The sequence below is a fragment of the Neofelis nebulosa genome, chromosome 11 (assembly GCF_028018385.1).
Source record: "Neofelis nebulosa isolate mNeoNeb1 chromosome 11, mNeoNeb1.pri, whole genome shotgun sequence".
NCBI classification, from domain to species: Eukaryota; Metazoa; Chordata; class Mammalia; order Carnivora; family Felidae; genus Neofelis; species Neofelis nebulosa.
The window spans coordinates 64,719,890-64,745,035 of NC_080792.1; the positions used below are offsets into that span (position 1 = coordinate 64,719,890).

Consider the following 25,146-nt stretch of genomic DNA (forward strand, 5'->3'; position numbering starts at 1 on the left):
TGAGAGACAGAGACAGAGCATGAGTGGGGGAAGGGCAGAGAGACTGGGAGACACAGAATCCGAAGCAGGCTCCAGGCTCTGAGCTGTCAGCACAGAGCCCAACACGGGGCTCAAACCCACAAAATGTGAGATCATGACCTGAGCCGAAGTCGGACGCTTAACTGACGGAGCCACCCAGGTGCCCCGTCAACATTGATTTTTTTTTTAAAAAATCAGTTCCGGGGCGCCTGGGTGGCTCGGTCGGTTAAGCGTCCGACTTCGGCTCAGGTCATGATCTCACGGTCCGTGGGTTCGAGCCCCGCGTCGGGCTCTGTGCTGACAGCTCAGAGCCTGGAGCCTGTTTCAGATTCTGTGTCTCCCTCTCTCTCTGACCGTCCCCCATTCATGCTCTGTCTCTCTCTGTCTCAAAAATAAATAAACGTTAAAAAAAAAATTTTTTTTTTAATTAAAAATAATAAATCAGTTACTCAGAAAAAAAAAATTTTTTTTTTTAGATTTTATTTTTAAGTAATCTCTACACCTGACATGGGGCTCAAACTTCCAACCCCAAAATCAAGAATTGCATGCTCTACTGACCAAGTCAGCCAAGTACCCCCAGAAAATTCTTTTCTGACCACCCTCCTCAGATAGGCCAGGCTCCCTAGTATGCACTCACTTCATAATCTGTATTTTCTCCTACTGCATTTCTCCAAGTTTGCAATAATGTTTTGATTGGTTTCCTGTTAGTTAACTGCCTCTAGATGGGGAGCACCAGTAGGTCCTGATCCCATCTCTCTGGCTCACCACGGATTGCTAAGCACCTAGCACCAAGCCTGCATGCAGTAGGTGCTACATAGGCACTCATTAAACAAATGAATGCAGGAAGGAGGGAACGCAGAGGGCTGGGACCCTGGGCAGGAAGCAAAGAAGAGAGCTGCCGCTGGATCTGGGGCCCACCACACCTACAGAACTACAGATCTGTGGCCTGGATGACTTCCGGGCCCAGCCACTCAGGGCCCTGGCTCTGTCTAGGGAAGTTGAGTCTGTGAAGTTCCTCAGAGATCTCCAGGAAGGTCTTGCCTTTGGTCTTGGGGAGGAAGAAGCCAGTACAGATGGTCCCACAGACACAAACACCCAGGAAAGGCACATAAAGAAAGTGGCACAAGCCTTCCTGTGAGTGAAAAGAGTCTCTGAGACCTGGTGTGTGCCCTGTTCAGGATCAGACATAAGGCCACATGACAGGTCATGATGAGGGATTTGTCCCTCTTTTTGAGTCCCATCCCCTCCAGCCTCAGGCTCCCAGGATGGAGACTTCCCACTGGGGCTCTCCTGCAGACACAGGGGAAAACCTAAGGCAAGGGAAGGGTGGGGAGGGTGCCTACCATGATGAAGGGAAACCCCAGCCCGACCAGGAAGAGCATGGTCCACATGAGCACCCCGCAGACCATAGAGGCAGCAGGCCGGGCCTTCTGGTCAAAGAGCTCCATGGCCAGAATCCCTGTCACTCCGGCTAGAAGGAAGAGCAGGGACAGGGGCTGCCAGCCAGGGCTGCCACCTTGTCCCCAACATAGGAGTGGGGGCCCCTTGTCCTCTTCTCCAGCCATTCCCTCCCAGAAGCCCCAGTATAGGGGGCAGGGCATGCGGGTGACTTTGCATTTATAGCCACTTGTCATTCGTGAAGACATTCGTGTTCCTTCGGCAAAGCCCAAAGTGCAGAGCTCCTTGGGCCCACTCACCAGGGCCAATGCCAAAGCTGAGGATGAGGGCAAAGACGCAGAACATGGCCAGGTAGGGCATCCAAGGGAGGGAGCTCTGCAGCAAAGGGGCAGAGGGGGTGGAGTGAGGTGGAGACCAGGCTGCCCCAAGCCACAACCCTCATGCCCAGCCCCACTACCTGCAGGCCCCCACTGTAAAGATACTTCCACAGCAGGCCATCAGACCATACCCCGCTATCAGCAGCTTCCGGCGGCCCACCATCTCGATCACTGCACACTGCAAAGGAAAGGAGCCCTCAGTAACTGACCTGTGCGCTGGAAGCATGCTTCCTTTGGTTTAAAGGCCAGCAGTGGGCAGCTCCAGGTGTGTGTGAGGGAGCAATTAGGAGCAGTTGACTGCTTCAGGAGATTAAGACATTATTAGGGGGGGCCTGAGTGGGTTAAGCACCGACTCTTGGTTTGGGCTCAGGTCATGATCTCAAGGTTTGCAGGTTCCAGCCCCACATTGAGCTCTGTGCTGACAGCTCTGTGATGCTTGGGATTCTCTCCCACCCTCTCTCTCTCCTCTCTCTCTCTGCCCCTCCCTTATTCATGCTCTCTCTCTCTTTCTCAAAATAAATAAATAAATAAACTTCAAATGCTGCTGACTCACCCCATTTGAGCATAGTGAACTGGAGTGGAAAAGGGCCCAAGGTAGAGGACTTGATAGAAGACACTCCTCCAGGTGTCAGAACCCGACGCACCCCCACCCCCACAGGGCTGGTGGAGGGTCAACCCCTGAGCCCACGACAAACTCAGATAAACTCACACTGATACAGGCCACGAGCAGCTCGCAGCTCCCAGTCCCCACGATAGCATACTGGACTTTCCCCTCGGGGATCCCGGCCTCCCGGAACACGGAGGAGGCGTAGGCATACACCTGGACAGGGGGGCAGAGGGGTGGGCTGCCAGCTGCCTGTGGTCTGCAGCCCTCCCACCCCCAACCAGTTGAAGGACGCAGCGGGGAGCCTCACCGAGTTGGTTCCGCAAAGCTCCAAGGCACTGCCCAGGACCATGAGGCTTGTCACCTGTCTCCACAGCCCGCGATCCTGGAACAACTCCCATGGGCGCAGGGCGCGCCGGCCCTGGCAGAAGATACGCTCCTCTTCCAGCTCAGCCAACTCCTCCACCACCTCCGTGGTGCCCCGCAGCCGCTGCAGCGCTAGAGCAGGATGCAAGGGCAGAGGGCGCTGGGCCTCATTTCCCCCAACCTCTGCTTGGTGCCCTGCAGTGAGCTCCCACCCCAGCTCCGTTCACTCTCTCTCTGGGTCCCCCTGATCAGATGGGGATGATCTTCCTGTCCCTGTCATTTCAGGGCATCAAGAACCAGAAAAGGTTTTAGGAGCTGGGGGTTCTGTGGATACATCAGAGGGGACACAATTGTGGCAGATGACCATTATCCAATGTCCCCAGTTCTCCACCCTTCCCTGTATCTATGCTCTCTGCTAGGTGATTTTTGTAGCTGCCCCCACAAAAGGGGCAAGTATGCATCCTGCTCCTTGGCACTGCGCTGTGCCATGTGACTCACTCTGGCCAATAGAATGAGGTTGTAAGGAGGATATGCAAATTTCTGCCCAAGCCTTAAGAGACCTTGCTCATTTCTACTCGCTTTTCTCCCGTCACCATAAAGACATGAGATGGGGCTAGCCCACTGGTCCCAGGAGGAGCAGAAATGACCCAGCTGAGACTCTCCTAACTTTGCCAGTGCCCAGCTGACCTGCATGAGTGACCAAGACCAGCAGAGCCACCAGCTAGGCACAGTCTGTATCAGCCAACCCCAGAGAACTCACAGACACTTGAGCTAAGTAATTGCTTCTTTGGTTTGCCATGAGATGTGATTATTAGGCAGCAATACAAAACTAATGAATTAACTGGTACCAGGAGTAGGTGCTACCATACTAGACCTGTGATCTATGGCATTGATTCCAAGACCAGGCAGAAGATGGTGAGGAGGTTGGAAAAATGGGTATTCAGGGCAGTAGTGTGGAAGAAAATACAGAAACACAAACAAACAGACCTAATGAACTTCTGGACTGGAGTGAAGAAACCTCTATATGTTGAAAGCATGAACTGGTTGCTGTTAGCTGAGTATTCTAAGCTTACTATATTGAAACATGAGCTCAAAAAACCTTCAGAGGGAAAAAGATTTAGTTCCAGAACTCACTAGGTTGGTTTAATAAAAAAACAAACAAAATAAACCTGTTGCTTATCTCCAGCCTCTCCAGTTAGCAAAAAGAGGCTCACATTAAGTTACAGCCTGAAAGCAAAGATCAAATCCAGAGCACTGCCAGTGAGTCATGGATGCAGGGCAACAATCAAATTAAGGGTGTGGCTTAATGCAGTGACTCACTGCAATGGAAAAAGAGGCATTTAGAAGGCTTAAGGATGTTGGTCCCCAGCCTCCCAACATGCCCCAAATTCCAGTAAGTCAGTCTCAAGAGAGAAGCATGCCTCAGAAAGACTTGTGGGTATGGCTTTTTGGCACATTGATCAAATACATAGAAAAATCACATCGGTTTCAAGAAAATTATATTGACAAAAGCTCTGCCAGCCTGGAGAGAAAGGGACCAAGACAATTTGAATGTGCCCAACTTTCTGTGGGTACATTTGCAATGCCCTCTTCAGAAGGTGACTAGGAAGTATATCTCAGAGGGAAGAAACAAGAACCTGGGGAAACCATGACCTGGGGAGCCCCTCCTAGGGGCCAGAGCCAGGACTTGATCATGAAACATTCCCTACCCCCAAGGCAGGGAGATCTGGCAGCGTTTTCTTAAGAGCGCATCGGCATTAAGGATTGGTGACTGCGTCCTGCTTCCTTGACTCCTTGTCTTTGGAATGAGGGTTAGTTCTGGTTACACTGTCCGACTTTCACATTGTGTGCTGAGTTCAGAGAGGCAGACTTGTGTTTTTAGTGCCTAGGTGTCTGGATCAAGAGAAGGCACATATAGATTTGATGTGATCTTAAGATCCTGGACTTCAAGACTGACACCATGATTGGGTGAGACTGTGGGGTCCTGGATGACATTGACCATGTTTTGCACAGGGGAGGGATATCAATAATAGCTGTGGCCACAACAGCAAGCTGAGAGGGTGCCTGAGTGGGCCCTGGTCTTCACCCTTCTCCAAATCTATACCCCTTGCCATGGGAGAGGATATGCCATTGATTTTCCCATCCCTTGACTTTGGGTTCAGGGACAGGACTCTCTTTGGCCAATGGGATGTTAATGCGCATGGGGGAGGTGGGGTGGACCATGGGTTTGAAAAGTGTTTGTGCAATTGGATCTGCTTTCTTGTGCCTCTGCTGTCGCTATAATAAGAACATTCCTGGGCTAGCTTGTTGGTACTAAGAGTGAGAGGAAAGTCATGTGCAGCAGAGCTAAACTACTCCAGCCCAGACCAGCCTGGACTGGCTGACCTCCAGCTGATTCCCAGACATCACGAGCTGGCCCAGCTGAGATCAGCAGTCATGCAGCCAGCCCAGCAAGTAAGTGGGTGGAGGATGCAGTAAATGATTATTGTTTTAAGCCAGAGATTTGGTATTGTTCCTTGGGCATCACTATCATGGCCATAGCTAATGAATAAGCCCATAAGCACCCAGTTGGCCTTGGGTTTGTGAGGTCTTAACATGTTTCATCTTACATATATGGCGGGAGGGGGGGGGGAGTCTTTATTGGCACCATCCTACAGTTCCTGGATGGCAGGGTTCAGGTCTGCTCTATCCCACTGCCTTGGCACTCAGGACAACCCCTTGGTAAATAGTTTTGAAGAGATGGGTTGTCAAAAAAGGAGGGACAGCTTTCTCCTGATAAATGAAACCCAAGCAATGGAGACTCACATGCTCTGGACAGATGTGCCCATTTGTCAAGGGTGGTCTGGGAACACAAGGACTCACCTGCCAGGCAGGCCTCCATGTCTCCACGGTCAATGAGGAGGTAGCGTGGGCTCTCAGGGAGCAGAGGGAGGAAGGCAAGCTGGAGCACCCCAAGCACCAGGCAGCTGGCCAGCAGCAGGTGCCAGGCCTGTGGGTCCCCCAGGAGTTCCCTGGGGAGGCAAAAGAGAGGCTGGGCCAGGTACTTTCTTGCCAGAGCCCTGCCCACTTGCCCCTTACTCCCCTGACCCACCCACCTGGCCCCTGCCTGCCCTCCTGAAGGCAGAGGATCTGCATTGCTCTCTGTTTCCTCAAACCAGTTCTGGGTCTGGACACCAAGATCCCTCCCTCCAGGTGTTGGCTCCACCTTATCTGTAGCAACTCCTCTTCCCAGGGCTCTGGGATCTGCCCTCTCCCCTCTCTTCTGGGATGACTAGGACACGTTCCCCTTTAAAAGCCCAAATCTTCACCCTCTCCCTTTTTAAGATCTGTTCTTTGCTCCCTGATCTGGAGAGGATGCAAAATGGTGATTTACACTGAAGTGTGGTTGACTAACACCCGTTTTATGTATTGGCCAGATGGGTGTAGACAGGATTTCAATACAAAGATTTCTTAATACAAAGAAGCAATGCGTTAATACTTAATGGATAGAGGAGAAAGTTAGGCGAAGGGCTTTTACTGGCACCCCTCAAACCACTCAGTGCACATGGAGGCAGGTTGCTTACCTGAGTCCAACCACCTGGCCTATCACAATCCCTAGGGCAGTGAAGATGACTGAGGTTATGGCCACAGCTCCTCGGAGCTCCTTGGGGATGCTTTCCCCTAGGTACATGGGCTGGACATTCATGCTCACACCTAGATGTGTGCACAACTAGTAAGTTTCGGAGTATTTTCTTTCATAGGAATAGATAACTAATATAGACATAGACACCTGGCCATATAAACAGTATTGAGTCAAGAGGGGATTTGTTGATGGGTATCCCTAAACACCCAGGTGGATGTGCTCAAAACTCTGCTTCCTCACATGACAAACCCCAGAAACTGAGGAGTCCCTAACAGCCTACTCTGCCTCTGTAATGAAAATCCAAGAATGCATCCTTTGTACCTTGGCTGCCAGGAAGCTCATGGCTTAGAGTATGGCTCAAATATGGGAACTCTGTCAGCACAGGTTTGGGTATGTTTGTACTCACACCCTGTGTGAGTTTTAGAAACTTTTTCATGTTTCTATATCCACTTTAAGTGTCTAGTTATATGAGCCTTTTTAAGAGAAACCATATTTAATCATTTTGCAAAAGAAGAGGTGGGCATGAATGAAAAATGTGAATGGGGTGCCTGGGTGGCTCAGTCAGTTAAGCATCTAACTTCAACTCAGGTCATGATCTCATAGCTCATGAGTTTGAGCCCCACATTGGGCTCTGTACTGACAGCTCAGAGCCTGGAGCCTGCTTCGGATTTGGTGTCTCCCTCTCTCTCTGCTCCTCCCCTGCTTGCGCTCTGTCTCTCTGTTTCTCTCTCTCTCAAAAATAAATAAACAGTTAAAAAAAATGTGAAGAAAGAGAATACATGAATGGATGAAAGAAATAAAGAGAACAGATGAATGAATAAATGGAATACACAAATGAGCAGGAAGAGAGAGGCAGGATGGGCTGCCCTCCCCCCATACCTGCACTGACTCCCAAGGGCAGCCTTCCCAGCATGACCATCTCAAAGGAGCCTGGTCTGTGGCTGAAGCCAAACAGGGTCGCTGTGGCCACCACAAAGATATTATTCACCAGGAGGGACTTCTTCCTGGGGGGAAAGTAGAATACAGGTAAGAGAGGCTCATGTTCAGTCTAGCGGAACTCTCCCTGGGGATCCCTCTTTGCAGCCCCAGCCAGCCCTGATCAGACCTGTGTGTGAACATGTGTGAGCCGTGTCAAGGAGTCTAAGCTACATGAAGGGAAATGTCCATTAGCCATTGTGCCTACAGACTACCTGGGGCATATTGTCACAACCATTTCCCAAGATACCTGAAGTCCCTCTCCTTTCTGCCTGCACCACAGTATGCAAAATTTGCATCTTACGGCTTTATCTCTTCAGATTAAGCATTGCTTTCTTCCTACTCCTTTGTAAAATGAGGGGCCTAACATCTGATTTCTTAGACACAATTAACCATAGAGAAGAAGAGCAGGGACTTTCAGAGTAAGGGAAGGGATGCATGGAAAGCCAAGTACAGTCCCCTCACATTTTCTTCCGTGTATTATAGAGTCACTTCTCAGAACTTTTAGGATGGCTTGATGGCCCAGGCCTCACTCAGTGGGACAGACTGCAAACCAGGGAGCAGGCAACAGAAATGTCAGTGAGGAGGCATCAGCTCTGAGACTCCTGATATTGAGCATGGAAGTGCTGTCACACAGTGACTTGAGCTCACTGTAGATCATACAGCTTACTATACCAACAGGGAAACTGGAACCTAGTGGAGGCCAGTATTCTGCCCAAAGTCAACAGCACACTGGTGACAAAATGTGAATGTTAAAGCATAGATCTGCTGAGTCAAGAGAATGGAGAATGACATCCATTATAACAAACCTGATCCAGCAATAACTCCAGTTGAAAACCATACATGAAAAAAAAGAAAAGAAAACCATATATGGTGGCTTCTTCGGTGGTGTGAATTAATAAAGTACTTCAACTGTGGGGTATTTACTTGGTAAATGCATTTTGCTCCATTTCAATACACAGACAGCACCAGAAACATGCAGCTTTCACCTAGTAGGGGCAGTAATATACCTTTGCTGACCTGCCTGAGGCTAGAGCAGCTCTCCAGCTCTGGGCCAGAATCCCTTCCACCGGGAGCTACACATCCCACAGGGCACCCTGCTGGCCCACTTCTTTGATGACTTTATACCGAAAGGACATGGAGAAAGGCACTATAATAGTACACTAGAGGTCTTGTAAGGTACAAGCATGACAAAGAGTAGAAACTGAAAAACGAAGGGGCCGCTGCATCAATGAACTGCTGAGGTTCAACAGGCTAAGATATGTCATTATATTTCCTCCAAAGTGCATGAGAACTCTCTGCCCTCCCTCTAAGGATGGGCAAATCTCAGAGGATTTCTTCCCATTTTGGAGGGAGCCTGCACCACACAGGCTGTTGTGATTTAGCACATATATCAGTTGATTTGAAAACCTAGCAGCTTCCAGCAGAGCTAAGCAAGAAGAATATTCTCTAGGGAGTCCAAACTAAGTGCAAAGAGCTCTGCCACTTGCCCCTTTAGACCTAGGAGACCCTGTAATGCTCCAAGTGACTGTGGCAGTTGTCTAAAAGAACAATCACAATGCAAGACCTAGAGTTTTGGAGTACAGCCACTCTACTTCAGTGAATTACCATCCTCTTAATTAGAAATAACTCTGGCCTTGTCAGTAGGCCTTAGCGGGGAATAAACACAAGGCTGTAGGACCCCTAGTGGCCATGTACCCATCATGCACTGGGTGTCCTATGACACACCTATGCTAAGGTTGAGTGTGCCCAGTAGCATTCAATTGCTATTTAAGTGATGCCCCATGTGGCCCCAAAGGTTCTGATGAGCAGGTTACTCATGTCAGCATACCTACACGACCACACTGCCACCCTTCTCCCAAGGCACACCAGGGCCTCTTTCTTTTCTTCAGTTTTTTTTGTTTTAAAGTTTATTTATTTTTCTTTTATGTGGATCCTGGGAAACTTAACAGAAGACCATGGGGGAGGGGAAGGAAGAAAAAAAAAGTTAGAGAGGGAGGGAGCCAAACCATAAGAGACTCTTAAAAACTGAGAACAAACTGAGGGTTGATGGGGAGTGGGAGGGAGGGGAGGGTGGGTGATGGGTATTGAGGAAGGCACCTGTTGGGATGAGCACTGGGTGTTGTATGGAAACCAATTTGACAATAAATTTCATATTAAAAAAAAACCACTTCAGAGAAGAAAGAACTTGAAATATTTCTATCCCCAACTTAACAGAAACCCCTGGGGGAGGGGAAGGAAAAAAAAAAAAAGAGGTTAGAGTGGAAGACAGCCAAAGCATAAGAGACTCTTAAAAACTGAGAACAAACTAAGGGTTGATGAGGGGTGGGAGGGAGGGGAGGGTGGGTGATGGGTATTGAGGAGGGCACCTTTTGGGATGAGCACTGGGTGTTGTATGGAAACCAATTTGACAATAAACTTCATATATTGAAAAAAAATAAATTAAAATAAATAAATAAATAAATAAATAAATAAATAAATAAATATTTCTATCCCCAAAAATAGAGGGTGGCAAGCTACAGCCAACGGATCAAATCCAGCTTGCCCCGTTTTTCCAAATAAAGTTTTATTGGGACACACACACACACACAAAAATAAAATTTATTTATTTTTGAGAGAGAGAGCAGGGTAGGGGCAGAGAGAGGGGGATAGAGAATCTCAAGCAGGCTCCACGTTCAGTGGAGCCCAACATGGGGTTTGATTCCCCTACCATGAGATCATGACCTGAGCCAATATCAACAGTCAAACGCTCCACTGACTGAGTCACCCAGGTGCCCCTCTTGTCTTCAGTTTGAAACAAACAAAACAAAGCTTAACCCTGGTTTGTAGATGGCTCTGTGCATTAGTTCTAGCCAGAAATGTAGGGCTATGGCATTAAAGCACTCTCAGATGTGGCCCTAAAAGATACTGGAAAAGTGAAGCCCTTCCTGTAGACAGAATCTTGAGCATGGAATTTTGTCCCCTTTTCCAAAGGATTTGGTCAGATAGTCAAAGTCTTAGATGAAGCAGGATTTGAGGACTGGTTTCAAGAAGGTGTCGGAAGGTTAAACAGATGGATCTCTCAGAATTAGCCCAAAACTTGAACCTATACATGTCCCTGTTTCCACTCACCAGAATCTCCCTTCCACTGAAGAAAAGGCTCTTAAAAACCAAGCAGACAGAATGAACCCCTTTGGGATAGCATGCAGCAGCCTTCCTCAGCCCACCCAGTGGTCACTCCATTGCCTCATAAATCAGGTAGAGTCACAAGGATAGAAAATGCACATGGTGGACACCTAGGTGGCTGAGTTGGTTAAGCATCCAACTCTCGATTTCGGCTCAGGTTATGATCTCACGTTTCATGGATTCAAGCCCCATGTCAGGCTCTGCACAGAGAGCATGAAGCCTGCTTGGGATTCTCTCTCTCCCTTTCTCTCTCTCTGCCCCTCCACTGCTCATTCTCTCTCTCTCTTTCTCTCTCTCAAAATAAATGAATAAACTTAAAAAAAAAAAAAAAGGAAAATGCATATGGACTCAATGATAGGGGTCTCCTATCTCCAGACTAACCACCTTGCCACCCTACACACCCAACCCTGACTCCCAGAAATGGCAACACATGTCAGGACTTCAGTCTGCCACTGGGTGGAAGATGAACTGCACTGGATCCTTGCCCTGGGGATGGGACAGCAAGTTGTTTTTTTTTTAATTTTTTTTTTCAACGTTTTTTATTTATTTTTGGGACAGAGAGAGACAGAGCATGAACGGGGGAGGGGCAGAGAGAGAGGGAGACACAGAATCGGAAACAGGCTCCAGGCTCCGAGCCATCAGCCCAGAGCCTGACGCGGGACTCGAACTCACGGACCGCGAGATCATGACCTGGCTGAAGTCGGACGCTTAACCGACTGCGCCACTCAGGCGCCCCGTGACAGCAAGTTTTTATAACTGAAACAGGTACGTGTGCTGAATTTGAATTTTTAATTCCTTCCCTTCAAGCTTCTGCCAGTGCCATCACATAAGGACACTGTACCAAGTATCATTAGATATTTGGGCAACAATAATCAGATAATAGCTAATTTCTTCTATTTTGCAGGAAGAGCCTAAATTTGTTTGGGAATGTGCCCCTTCCCTTTAAGGTTCAGGTGTAAACCCAACAATCTAACCTAGCCTTGGTGATCTTGTTCTCCGTGCTAGTGGCCTGGTATTGGGCAATGAGACATGGCACCTTTTTTGAAAAGTTTTTTCTGGGGCACCTGGGTGACTCAGTCAGTTAAGCATCCGACTTTGGCTCAGGTCATGATCTCACGGCTCGTGAGCTCAAGCCCCATGTCAGGCTCTGTGCTGCCAGCTTGGAGCCTGGAACCTGCTTTGGATTCTGTGTCTCCCTCTCTCTCTGTCCTTCCCCTGCTCGTGCTCTCTCTCTCTCTCTCTCTCCCTCTCTCTCTCTCTCTCTCCCTCTCTCTCTCTCTCTCTCAAAAATAAAAACACTTAAAATTTTTTTTAAAAAAAGAAAAGCTTTTTCTCTTCTGGATTTAAAACATCAGCTAGGCAGGGGCGCCTGGGTGGCTCAGTCGGTTAAGCGGCCGACTTCAGCTCAGGTCATGATCTCACGGTCCGTGAGTTCAAGCCCTGCATCGGGCTCTGTGCTGACAGCTCAGAGCCTGGAGCCTGTTTTAGATTCTGTGTCCCCCTCCCTCTGACCCTCCCCCATTCATGCCCTGTCTCTCTCTGTCTCAAAAATAAAATAAATGTTAAAAAAAATTTAAAAAATAAAACAAACATCAGCTAGGCAGAAATCCCCTTTCTGCTAGATAATGTTGCCTCTGAGTGAGGCACTTGTAGTTTTCTAGCTGTAAGCCCGAGGACAAAGCCAACACACAGTGGAGCCGGCAGACAAAGTGCTCTCAGAGGAGCACATCCAGGGCACTGAGGTAGCCCTGAAGTCACCCACCTATACACTTCTTGTGTGAGACAAAGGACCTCCTATTGTTTCAGCCAACTAAGTCCTGATTTTCTGTTACTTGCAGTTGAAGGCATCCTAACAGATACACCTGTTAAATACACAAACATGGATGTAATCTGCATCCAAGAAAGGTAGTTACATCAATGAAAGAAGAAGGGCTGGTGCCATGGAACTCATTACTGCCTTGTGAGTCCCACCATCCAGAAGCAGATGACCTCTTAGGGTAATAACCTGCTGGACATTCCACGCTGTTAGGACCACCAAGCCCACTCAAGAATAAAGATTTGGGTCACCCTGACAGGCAAAGAGCCTCAACCAGTGGAAGTACTGGCTCAAGACAAGAGTAGAAAACTGGAGGATGAAGTCGCCAATGCAAGCAAAGCCTGGAACCAGTTCCAAAACCATAGAGTAGAACTCTACCTGCACTACCAGGCTTTCTGCGTCATGTGCTTCAAAATAAATTCACCCACTACTTTTTTGTTCCTTAATAAGTGTTTCCCCTACTCTTTATCCTTTCCTCCTTTTGTGGGATATCTTGATGACAGGTTAATTTGCCATTAATTGTGTAGATTGCAGAACATTGAGAAGTAATGGCAGGGCTGGCAGAATGGTCATTACGTGGAAATCCTGGACTCAGAAAGAATGCTTTCCTGATACTGGCCCTTGTGGTGTGACAAGACAAGGCTCTAAGTGGTCTCACTCAGGGAGAGGTGAATACATTTGCTGGTGTACATGATGAGATGGGTGAGGAACATTAGGAGGGCACACATGGAGCTGAATACACGGGACAAAGGGGTCTACACATGCGGGGTGGCCAGCAAACTGGTGGACTCTGGTAGCCATTTGTTTTTTTCTGCCCCACAATGCTTCTCTCCCACTGCTTCACTGGTGTAGATACGTGACCCACAGTGGGTCAATAATAATCTGTCTTTCTGGATTTGAATCTTGAATGAAGACAGTGGAGACAGAATGTGTATGTCGTTGGAGCTAATGCACTGAAGGCATCTTTCCCAGAAGGATGGTCCAATGCTCTGGCTGTTGAGATCTCAGCACCATCTCAGGTCCTGTTCTTCTTAAGACCTGGCTTCTGAGTGTTTCCTTTCATTCTATGAGCTACTCCAGTATCTTTCCAGTTATTTCAATTTTTCATCAAGTCAGTCCAAGCCTCTCTCTCTCTCTCTCTCTCTCTCAAGTAGACTTCTAAAAATTTTCATTTATTTATTTTTATTTTATTTAAATCCAAGTTAGTTAATATATAGTTATATAGTTAATATATATAGTTATATATATAGTTAGTATATATATTATATATATAGTTAATATATATAATAGTTAATAACTATATATATAGTTAATATATACAGTTATATATGTAGTTAATATATAGTTATATAGTGTAAATAATGGTTTCAGGAGAGGCGCCTGGTGGCTCAGTCGGTTAAGCATCCGACTTCAGCTCAGGTCATGATCTCGCTGTTTGTGAGTTCAAGCCCCACATCCGGCTCTGTACTGACAGCTCAGAGCCTGGAGCCTGCTTCAGATTCTATGTCTCCCTCTCCCTCTGCCCCTTCCCTGCTCATGTTCTCTCTCTCTCTCCCTCTAAAATGAATAAAAATTAAAAAAAGATTAATAAAATAAAATAAAAATAATGGTTTCAGAAGTAGAATTTAGTGATTCATCACTTATGTATAACACCCAGTGCTCATCCCAACAAGTGTCCTCCTTAATGCCCATCACCCATTTAGCCCATCCCCCTACCCTACCCTCCAGCAATGCTCAGTTTGTTCTTTGTATTTAAGAGTCTCTTATGGTTTGTCTCCCTCTAAAAATTTTTTTATTCAAGGGGCACCTGGCTGGCTCAGTCAGAAAAGCGTGTAACTCTTGATCTCAGGGTCATGAGGTCAAGCCCCACACTGGGTATAAAGATTGCTTAAATAAATAAAAACTTAAAAAAATTTTTTTTAATGTTTATTTATTTTTGAGTGAGAGGGAGAGAATGAGAAAGTGTAAGCAGGGGAGGGGCAAAGAGAGGGAGACAGAGGATCCAAAGAGGGCTCTGCACTGATGGCAGAGAAGCCTGATATAGGGCTCAAACTCACAAACTGTGAGATCATGACCTGAGCTGAAGTCAGACTCTAACTGACTGAGCCACCCAGGGAGCCCTAAACAAATTTTTTTAAGTAGGCTCCACACCCAATGTGGGGCTCAAACTCACAACCCTGAGATTAAGAGTCGCATGTTCTACCAACTGAGTCAGCCAGGCACCTCTTTTTTCTCTCTTTCTCTTCCTTCCTTCCTTCCTTCCTTCCTTCCTTCCTTCCTTTCTTTCTTTCTTTCTTTCTTTCTTTCTTTCTTCCATTAATTTATTCATTCATTATGAGCCTGTCTTGTTTGCACCCCAAGACTGCATCAGTTGGATACGGAGAGGGGAATGAGGCCTGAAGAGGAAATACTTGTTTACGGTCCAATATCACTTGCTGGAGAAATGGAACTGGAAACCAGGAGTCCTCCCTCCCTCAGGACACAGGGCTCTTCCCTCTACCAAATCCACTTGGAAATGTGACTCTTGTGGTGAAACTACAGGTAGGGTAGGAGGCTGGGGAGCTGACCTAGGCCTGGGCCTACAGGGCATCTTCCTTCTCCCACATTCCTCAGCTTACAGACTGGGGTACCAATCATCAAAGGGCATTTGGGGTGTACCCAGAAAGCCCTTACCTTCCCAATATGATGGCCAGGGGCCCAGCAAGCAGTGCTCCAAAGAGGCCCCCCAGGGGGTACAGAGACACGATGAGGGACCACACAAGCAGAACTAGGTGGTCGGGCAGTGGCTGGCCAGTATGCACCTGCCATGTCTCATTGATGAATTCCTGGATGGGCTGTGGACAGAGATACCGGTCAACTTCCCAGGGACAGGCTGGATACAATAGGCCTTCCCCTCCACAGGGCTCTGCCTCTGCAGAGCAGGCACCAAGTCCCTGAGCAATACTGCTCCCCAGCCATGGGGCAGGAACAGTCTCTGTTTGCCCTTCAGAGTCCACTTCACCCCTTGTCCTCCTGCTTTTGGTACAAGAATCCACCTGCATCAGTGGGCTCCTTGCTGACTGGCTTTCTGTTGGACTTGGATTTGGCCAATGGTGAGCACCAGCAGGGCATCAGAGAGAGGCAGAAGGGGTGTTTGTTCCCAGGTCACCCTAGGCTGGCTGTGACACTCAACCAAAGGTCACTGCTCCTCTCAAGGGGTCCTACTCCATATGGCTCTTTCTTTCCAGTTTCCAGACTCCTTCCATGAGTCCCTTTGGGGGTAGGAGTAGTAATGACTCTGGCATTACTGGGCTCTCCCTGGTCTTGTGTGTTCTCTCTGCCCCACTCAACCTTTGTAAATCATCCCTTGTGGTATCTAAACCTGCTTGGTTTATCTAGAGTGTGCCACTCATTTACTTGGGACCCCAATTTTCATAGCCTTTAGAAGTACTCTGTTAGATACACATTACTGTGTTCACTGTTTAGACTGGCACTAGGCCTGGGGAAGTGGAAGGACTTGCCCACGGCCTCAGCCACAGGTCAGGGCTGAAGCCAGGTAGTTAGGACACCCCAGGGCCCCACCCCCAGAGCTGCAGTTTCAGGGAAGTGAATGGAGGCCAAATGGTTAGGAAGGATTGCACTTGGGCAAGACCCGGGCATACTTCACTTGCTTAGAGATGAAATGTCAGTGTCTGGCTGATCTCAGGCCTCCCAACAGGATGTGAGGGAGGACCTGAGGAGGACAGTGAGTTTAAGGGCCGGGCCAGCTCTCCTCTGCTCAGGCCAGCTCAGGGTAATGGCTGTCAAGCCTAGCACCCGCCAGCTCCCTCTGGGGGAAAGACTGTACAGGGGAGCTAGGACCAGGGCAAGCCTTCCTGTCCCTTGGCGGAAACTCCTCAAGAATGACCATCTAGGGGATTAGGAGGAGCCTCTGAGGCCAAGAAAGTCCTATTTTGGGGGCGCCTGGGTGGCGCAGTCGGTTAAGCGTCCGACTTCAGCCAGGTCACGATCTCGCAGTCCGTGAGTTCGAGCCCCGCGTCAGGCTCTGGGCTGATGGCTCGGAGCCTGGAGCCTGTTTCCGATTCTGTGTCTCCCTCTCTCTCTGCCCCTCCCCCGTTCATGCTCTGTCTCTCTCTGTCCCAAAAATAAATAAAAAACGTTGAAAAAAAATTAAAAAAAAAAAAAAAAGAAAGTCCTATTTTGGGAGGCTGGGGATGGCCCATGGGAGATAAAGTCCAAGAGTGCCTGTTGCAGGTGGATCTTTCTCCAGCCTGTAAGTGTGCTGCGAAGTGGGCACTCACATGTGTGTTGAATAAACAAATAAACAAGCAAATACAGCTAGCTCAGACCTCCCTTTCTAAGCCCTGCATTTCATCCTTTCTTTAAGGCATTGGGCTGCTATCACTGTTTCTGCCCAGAATGTGGTCCCACCCTGGCTCCTGCTAGGCTATCCTCTCTTCCTTTGGGGACTTCTCTCCCATCCCCAGTTACAGCCTCTCCTGTCCAAAGGTGGTCACCTGACTCAGACTGGACAATGGGAGGGCTCCACCTCTTGATCACATGATTGGCTGGCCTGAATATGATCCAAATCAGCAAATCGGACTCTTCCCAGACCTTTCAGCTGGAACTACTAGGGAGGACTTTCCTTTGGGCGTTTCCAACTGGCAGGAAGTCAGTCTGGTACAGTTGCCCTCTTGTCACTGAATGGAGAGGGTAGAGGGAACAGGACAGGCAGGGAGAAGACAGCTGCACTTCTGTCCTGGGACCTGCTTTCTGCAGCTCTTTCCCCTGCACCTACAGTGTGCAGCCCCACAACCTTCCCAGCTATGGGACAGGACACTCACCCTTCTGATTTAAGTTACAGGCCAGTTTTTATCAATGGGCTGGAAGATTCACCTTTTCCATGGGCACCACTGAACATCAACATGGGTCAGGTCAGCATCAGGTGCTGGGGGCACAAAGATGATTCAGACACTCAGAGCAAACCAGCAGGAGGTTGCAAACAGCCGACATGCAACCTGAGTGGTGACAGTCAGCACAAAGGGCTGGGGATGGAGGGGTGACTTCCAGCCAGAGACTATTGAAGGAAGGCAGGATGTTTGGATGGTTCTTGTGGGGCTTCTGCAGATGCAGTGGAGAGGGCTTCCCAAACAAAGGAGGCTTAAAGAGAGGGCTGTGTGCATTTGAGGAACTGCATTTAACCTGCTTTGCTAGTGGGGTTCAGGGAATAAAGGTGGAAGACAGGCGGGCAGGTTCTGATCAAGGAGGCCTTGAACTTCAGGTGGATGAGTCTGTCCTGATTCCTATAGGCACAGAATGTTTCTGGGCAGGGAAGTGGCTTGATCAAACTTGAGAGGCTGAAGGCAGAGATGCCAATGAGGAGGCTAAGCCAGCAATCCAGGCAGGAAAGATGGGATCTGAACTGGAGTCATGGCAGAGACACGGGGAGAAATGGCTAGCTAGAGGTAATGAGCAAGGACTCAGTGTTTGAGGGGGAGGGGGCCAGAGTCAAGGCTGACCCGCAGTCACTGGGCAGACAGTAGAGTTATCTGCTGATATCAGGGACCCAGGAGGACATGCAGGTTCAAGAGAGGATGTAGAGCTGGGTTTGAATTTGAATCCAAAGGACCAATGGGACATCCCAGTGAAAGTAGACACATGGGAGAAAGTGCCACCAAGTGGATGCTGGCCCGAAGCCCCACAGTGGGCAGCTGTTAGCCCTCACCCAGCACCCACTGGGACGGTGACGGTGAGCACAGAGGATACATACCAACGTCGGGGCACTGATGATGGAGAGGTTGTAGCCAAATTGAAAAGTCCCACCAATGCCAGCCGCACAGATGGTCAGGAGCAGGACACTGCCCTGAATCTGAGGAGAGAGGGGAGGACACAGAGTGACCTTTGGCAGCCTCCATCTCCTCCCAGGACTGGAACCTACCAATCACACCATTGCAATCTATTTGAACCAGGCAGCAATGCTTCCACTTTACAAATGAGGCAACTGAGGCACAGAGGAGGAGAGGAGTTACCTAGGTCACATTGCTGGCAGGCAGCACAGGAAGCCCAGCCTTCTGTTCTGAGTCCAGGTCCCTGCTGGCACCTCACCCTCCACCCTCTCCCCCATGAGCATTTTCCCCAAATGGACAACATTTCTCTGGTCCCACCTGCCAGGCTGTCCCTGGGCAGGCCTGCTGTGGTTCAGGAGCACAGTGCCCTGAGCTGGGGCCCCAGGATGTGAAGCTCTGCACCAAACAGGACTGGAGCCCCTGAGCCCCAGCAAAACATTCTCCAACAGAGTGGCTGGGCCTTCTTCTCTTACCTGCCAGCCAGTTCCACAATAAAGCTAACAGAAGGGGTCACATGGGCCTACACATGTGGGGACTTGGGAGGCACAGGAAGAAGCAGAGAGTGGCTGCAGCCAGTGACAGTGCTTGGGTCCCAATGCCAGTTCTGCCCTTACTCCCTTGTCCTAAGTCACTTCTTTGCTGGACCTGGAGATGATAATGCCTACCTCCAGGTTGGGGGACAGCCAGGGTATATGTGCACCACACATACTTGGTACAATAAAGAACAGTTTTCATCCCTGTGCAATACCCTTAGAGATGGAGAGAGAACTCTCCAAAGTACCCAGCCACAAGAACTCAGTGCCCTAAGGTCCCATCACATTAGGTCAGTATATTTTTTAGGGACTCATAATCTTAATATTTTCCCTGTTATAATTTTTAATTACAAAATAACATGCTTGTTAAATTTTTTGAAAATTCAATATATGCTGAATGTTCTCCACTGACCCAAAGGCAGAGCATTGAATTGCTCCTCTCAGATACTTTCCTGGGTGTTCATGAAGTAGCTGACTACACAAAAATCAAAGTGTTGGTCTTTTCCCAGTAACGATCATACTGCCTTTCTTGTTCTAGCAAATCATCCTGCAAACCTGAAGTCCTACGAGTCAAATTTATGGTTTTTAAAATACTTACACACAACAAGTTCATAGTGGAAGGATGTTTAGCTGAAGATTTTATGAAGAATTTCCTGAACCTGAAGACTATTTATTCATTTTGTCAAATACCAAGTGCCTGTCCCAGCTAGAAATTATGCTGGGGGGGCAGATACAGCTGGGCAAAAGACTGATGTGCATTCTCCATTTGGTGAGATATTGTGCTGGCACTGGGCAGGCTGAGAAAGAGGCTCTGGGGGGCAGGATCCTGCCAAGGATCTCACCACAGTTCTGGAGACAGGTCCATCACAGGGCCTGCCAAAAGTTCCTATAATAAGTCCTAAGTAACTTCCTTCCAAGCTGGAAGCCACAGGAGGAAACCAGGTAAGGACGCAGGGCTCTGGTCTCACTGGAGTCACATTAAAGCTCCATGTGGGCTGCATGGAGGTAAGCGTTCCACTGAGACAGAAGATCTGCAGAAAGCGGCAAGAGACCCAGAGCCTGGAGCCCCTGGCTGGCTCAGTCAGAAGAGTATGTGACTCTTGATCTTGGGGTCATGGGTTTGATCCCCATGTTGAGTGCAGAGATTACTTAAAAAAAAAATAAAAAAAAAAAAGAGGTTGGGCGGGGGCACCTGGGTGGCTCAATTGGTTGAGCATGCAACTCTTGATTTCAGCTCAGGTTGTGATCTCATGGCTGTGGGATCAAGCCCTGTACCAGGTTCTGTGCTGGGTGTGGAGCCTACTTGGGATTCTCTCTCTCTCTCTCTCTCTCTCTCTCTCTCTCTCTCTTTCCTTCCCTCTGCCCCTCTCCCTGGCTCATGCTCTCTCTCTAAAATTAAATAAACAAACAAATAAATAAATGAGACACAGAGCCTGATAACAATTGAGTCCATGTGGCAGGCAGGATATGCTGGCAGGTCTCCAAGATAGCAGGAAATTATTTAATTCACTGAGATCATGCATGGAGATTGCCTAGTCCTGTGCCTGATCATGAAAAACATTCAGACATTAGCTATGGTGGTGATTATCAATTCAGTGAACAAACATCTCTTGCCTCCCTACTGGGCAATAAATCAACTGTTCTAGGTGCTATGGATATAACCAGCAGAACAGGAGACAAAAATCTGTGACCTCACAGAGCTGTCCTTGCAGCTGGGGAAGACGGGCAATAACCAAATGAACAAGGAAAATACATAGTCTGTCAGCTGGTGTGATGGAGGCATGAAGCAAGGAAGGGTGAGAGGGAGCGTTTGGAGAGGGTGGTCAGGAAATAGGCCCTGAGAAGGTGACATCTGCACAAAGACTTTAAAGAGACAGGGAATGTGCCATGCAGATATCTGAAGGAAATCAGCGCAGGCTGGCAGAGGAGTGAGGGGATTGGGGGAAGGGGAAGAGGCACTCAGAGATGGGAGGTTGAATGCTATGGTTATTCTCTTCTGGCTGCTCCCATTTCTCTGTGAAGGACATCAGGACAGGGTTTAGAGGGAGCATGGAGCATGTGAAGGCTGGGGAATGAGGCGAGAATGGTAAACAGTCGCAGAAGCCGGCAAAGCGGCCAGGACTGCAATACTCAAGAGCTGACCCGCCCAAGGACTCCAGACCAGCACGGGCATGGGGAGGGCTGCTAGGGTGGGATCCTGCGGGGCCACAGGTCCTGTAGACACATGACCCCATGCAACCTTGCACTGACCCCCAGGCCATCCCTGCGAGCGACCTCCTGTTCGTCTGAGCCCAGCACCTAACTCCACTGACAAATAAGCACCAGCTATTTTTGTACACCGACACCTCCGTTAAGCCTTCCAGAGTGGCTGCGTCTGTGCATTCACGCAGGTCTGCAATCCCTGGTCTGAAATACCTGGGCCGGGCGTGGTTCGGAATTCAGATCTTTCCCAATCTCAGGCGGGCATCAAGCACGTACACATCTCTCCAGCATTCGCAGCAACAGGGGCCTGAGCTAGCCGGCTTCTCGGCTCAGGACCGCCGCTGCCACAGGCGAGCGGAGTGGAAGCGCATGCCCGCCGAGAGGAGGGCGGTGCAGTCATTTCAGCAGGCTCTCAGGAGAGCACAAAGCCATGGCGCGTGCGCCGTAGGCGTTGAAGCAGCGTGTGCGATCTTCGAGGCAGAAGCGGATGCGCAAGCGCAGTGGGCGTTGAGGGCGCCCTGGTAAGCGGAAGGCTCGCGCAAAGCGTACCTCTGTCCGAGGCGCGCGCCCGAGACACATGCGTAGGCGCACAGGGAGGTTAAGGAGTGTGAGGTGTTGCCTGCAGGTCACCTGGCTCTGAGGCCGTAAGCGCCGCTCAGGTTCATACTCCATCCCTCCCTTTCGGTAGTTTTGAGGCGGAAAAGCCACACACTCCTTGGTCGGCCAGGCCTGGGGCCCATCTCCACAAACCGGAAGGGAGCTCTGGTCCGAGGTCACCGGAGCGCTCCAGATTCTCTCGCGATCCTGGCCCTGGCCTCTCCTCCTCTCGCCCGCGGCCTCCCGCGGAGTGAATCTCTGCCGGTTCCTGCCTCGTTCCCCCTCCGACCTTCGCCGCTGGCCCGCTTGGCCCCTCTGTCACGCTTCCTTTTACCCATTTCAGGGCCCTCCTTCCTTTTGCCCCTTTCGGGGCCCCCTGCCTACCACCAGGGCCGGGGAGCCCCCAGTCCCGGGGAGGCCCGTGTCACCAGGCACAACCTTTGATTCCACACCGACGTCCCCATCCTTTCCCTAGAGGAGGGGCAGAATTAGGAGGGACCGAAGGGCAGACCCAACCAGTCTCTGGAGCGATCTCATCTGTCAATCTTGGCAGAGTCAGTGATTCGGGGTGAGAAGAGAACCGGTCTCGGGTTGATTGCGTGAGAGGCTGGCCCTTTTGGAGGTGGAGAACCACAGGGTCCACCGGGCCTGATTAATCTTTTATTTCTCAAGGCTTCTCAGGCCCTGCATGGAATCCAGGAGTTGGATAAAGGCCAAACCGAAACCCGACTTGCCAAAGATGCTATTTGTGGTCATAGAAACACATACCTGAAAGTGGCCTTAGGAAGCCATCAGAGCAAAGGCTGTGATAGGACTTACACCGGAATGGAGACTGCAGTATCTCTCCTGCTCCTGCCTGGTTTTTGTTTGGTTTGGCGGCTCTGAACTTTTAAAAAATTTCTAAAAACACCATGCGTTTTTTAAGGAAAAACACAATAAATAAAATACTAGCAGTTGTATGCTTTTTCTGTGTCTGTTGAGATCATACAGGTTTTCTGCTTTGCTCCGTTTATGAGCTCAGTTACATCAATAAAGTTTCTAAAGGTAATTCATCCTTGATTTCTTGGGATAAACACAACTTGCTCGTAGTGTTGTAATTGTTATTAACACGTTGTTGGTTTCTGTTGCTAATATTTTATTTAGATTTATTTTTTTCAAAAAAAAACTATTCTTCCCCTCAATCAGTGGGGAAACAATGGACTAATAGTCCTGGAACAGTTGATTATATGGGGAAAAATGAAATTGGACCTCTAACCCTATACATAACAAATCATTCTGAGTGCTTACAAACCTAATTTGAAAGCAAACTTTAACCATTTTAGAAGAAAGTGAATATTTTTGTAATTGTGCAGTGACCCAATCGGGTGGAGGCCAGGGGCCCAGGTGGTGAAAGAATTCACCCAAGGCAGAACAAAGGAATAGAAGTTTACCTAATATGCTGCAAGGGACCACAGGCCTTTAGCAAAGGAGAGGCTGTCTGCCAACAGGTGGGGTGCACAGGGTAGGGCTGTAGTTAAGGGCGCGGGGGTTGGGGGGGGAGGTATGGAAACTATGGAATTCTCAATTTTTGGTACCTGTGCCTGGGTTTAAGTAACCCATTGTTCAGCTAGGACTTATGGATATTTTGATGTGGGTCACTTAATGGGCCTGTTTGTATTCAGTCAGCGGGTAGGAGGTCACTGTGGAACCTTCTACCTTACTCAGGTTTCCTTCCCCTGCTCAAGTTGGTTGCCTAAAAGTGGCCTCTACAATAACCTTAGGATAAATAAGGATAAAACATACAGGTTTCTTAGGAGGATTTAACATCATTAAAAATAAAAAAACTAGTAGCACCTGGAGGGCTCAGTGTCAGAGCATGCGACTCTTGATTTCATGAGTTCAAGCCGCCCAAACAAATAAATAATGAAATTCTAAGATTAAAAATCTATGTTAAAAGATACCATAAAAAGGTGAGACTAAAAGCTACCAAGTTGGAGAAGGGGTCCACAAGAATATGACCAAAAAAGTAATAGTATTCAGAATATCTAAAGAAGTCCTATATATCAATAAAAGCAAGAAAATGGCAACGTCTATGAACAGGGAATTTATAGAATAGGAAACTGAAGTGGCAAAAAAAAAAAAAACAACAACAACATGAAAAGATGCTGGCCTGTGTCAGCAATCAGGAAACGCAAGCTGGATCCACAAAAGAGTATTGTTTCACACAACAGACAGGCAACTAAATTCTGACAATACCAAAGTGGCAAGAATCTGCTGGACCGCTCACTGCTGATGGAAATGTAAATGAGGAGAACAATTTGGGCATATCCAAATGGGAGTTGCAAATACCCAGCAACACAGCAATTCCTGCAGTTCTACTCCTGGGCTTGCGTCAGAGGAACCCTTAATCCCATGCTCAAGAACTTCTGGGGGCACCTGGGTGGCTCAGTCAGTTAAGGTCCAACTTCAGCTCAGGTCATGGTCACACAGTTGGTGAGTTTGAGCGCTGCATCAGGCTCTGCACTGACAGCTCAGAACCTGGATCCTGCTTTGGTTTCTCTGTCTCCTTCTCTCTGCCTCTCCCCTGTACGTTCTCTCTCTCTCTCTCTCTCTCTCTCTCTCTCTCTCTCTCTCTCAAAAATGAATAAACACTAAAAAAAAAAAAAAAGAAAGAAAAGAACACCTGTTCACAAATACAGCATTGTTTTTAATAATGGAAAACTTAACAACCCAATGTCAATCATCAGGAAAACAGAGAAATAAATTGTGGTTTACACCAGAATGACTTCATCAGTGGAAAGTGACAAACTAGAGGAACAGCATTAACATAAAGTTCAGTGAGTGGCTAACACCGCCTGAATAAAGTTGCAGAAAATTGTATAGAATATAAAGCCTTTCTTTCTTTCTTCCTTTCTTCCTTTTTCTCTTTTTTCCTTTCTCTTTTTCTTTCTTCCTGTTTTTTCTTTCTTTTCCTTCCTTCCTTCCTTCCTCCCTCCCTCCCTCCCTCCCTCCCTCCCTTTCTTTCTTATAGTTTTATTTCAGAGAGAGAGAGAGAGTCCATCAGCAAGGGAGAGGGGGAGAGAAAGAGAGAGAAAGAATCCCAAGCAGGCTCCACACTCAGCACTGAGCCCGTCACGGGGCTCGATTCCACGACCCTGTAATCATGACCTGAGCCAAACTCAATAGTCCCAATGCTCAACCAACTGAGCCAGGCACCCCTAGACTATAAAGCCTTTATTTTAAGTTTGGGCATAAACAAAAACATACCTTATGTCTTACATAGGGATGCATGCTTATGTAGTAAAAGCCCAAGGGTGTGCAGGGGCTAAATACCAAATTCAGAACTAGGTTTATCATTCTGTGCCCAGGGCCACTGCTGTGATCACACTCGGGTGCCCCTCCCTCCTCCCTGAAATGACACCTGGACACTTCACTTCACTCAGCCCCCAGGTGCCTGGGTTCCCCAGCCATTAATTATTGTCCTCAAGCCAGGAAGCTTGAAGTTTCTCCTCAGCAAACATTAACTGGGAGTTTAACCTTGAGTATCAAGGTGAAGTTTTGAATAGTTGGTGGCCCCATGCTAATTACTAATCCTCTTAGCAACCCATTGTGAGTGGCTTCAGCCTTCCTTACAGAGGAGTCCCTGAGAGTCCACAAGGTCAAGCATGG

The 25,146-nt window shown here is 48.5% G+C and overlaps 2 protein-coding genes across 2 annotated transcripts in view; one reads left to right on the forward strand and one right to left on the reverse strand.

The window, feature by feature from the left end:
* The window catches only part of CHCHD10 (coiled-coil-helix-coiled-coil-helix domain containing 10), a 93,890-nt gene that overhangs the window by 3,045 nt on the left and 65,699 nt on the right, over positions 1 to 25,146 (forward strand). The gene's annotated exons all lie outside the window — the stretch shown is intronic.
* On the reverse strand, positions 453 to 21,165 carry SLC2A11 (solute carrier family 2 member 11; the record flags this gene model as incomplete). Its single annotated transcript, XM_058691618.1, has 12 exons — positions 453 to 1,150; positions 1,362 to 1,489; positions 1,716 to 1,797; positions 1,876 to 1,971; positions 2,503 to 2,613; positions 2,708 to 2,895; positions 5,626 to 5,774; positions 6,327 to 6,456; positions 7,265 to 7,389; positions 15,015 to 15,175; positions 18,091 to 18,189; positions 21,115 to 21,165. Coding segments are annotated over 12 exons (1,521 nt in total), but the record flags the coding sequence as incomplete, so codon positions are not given.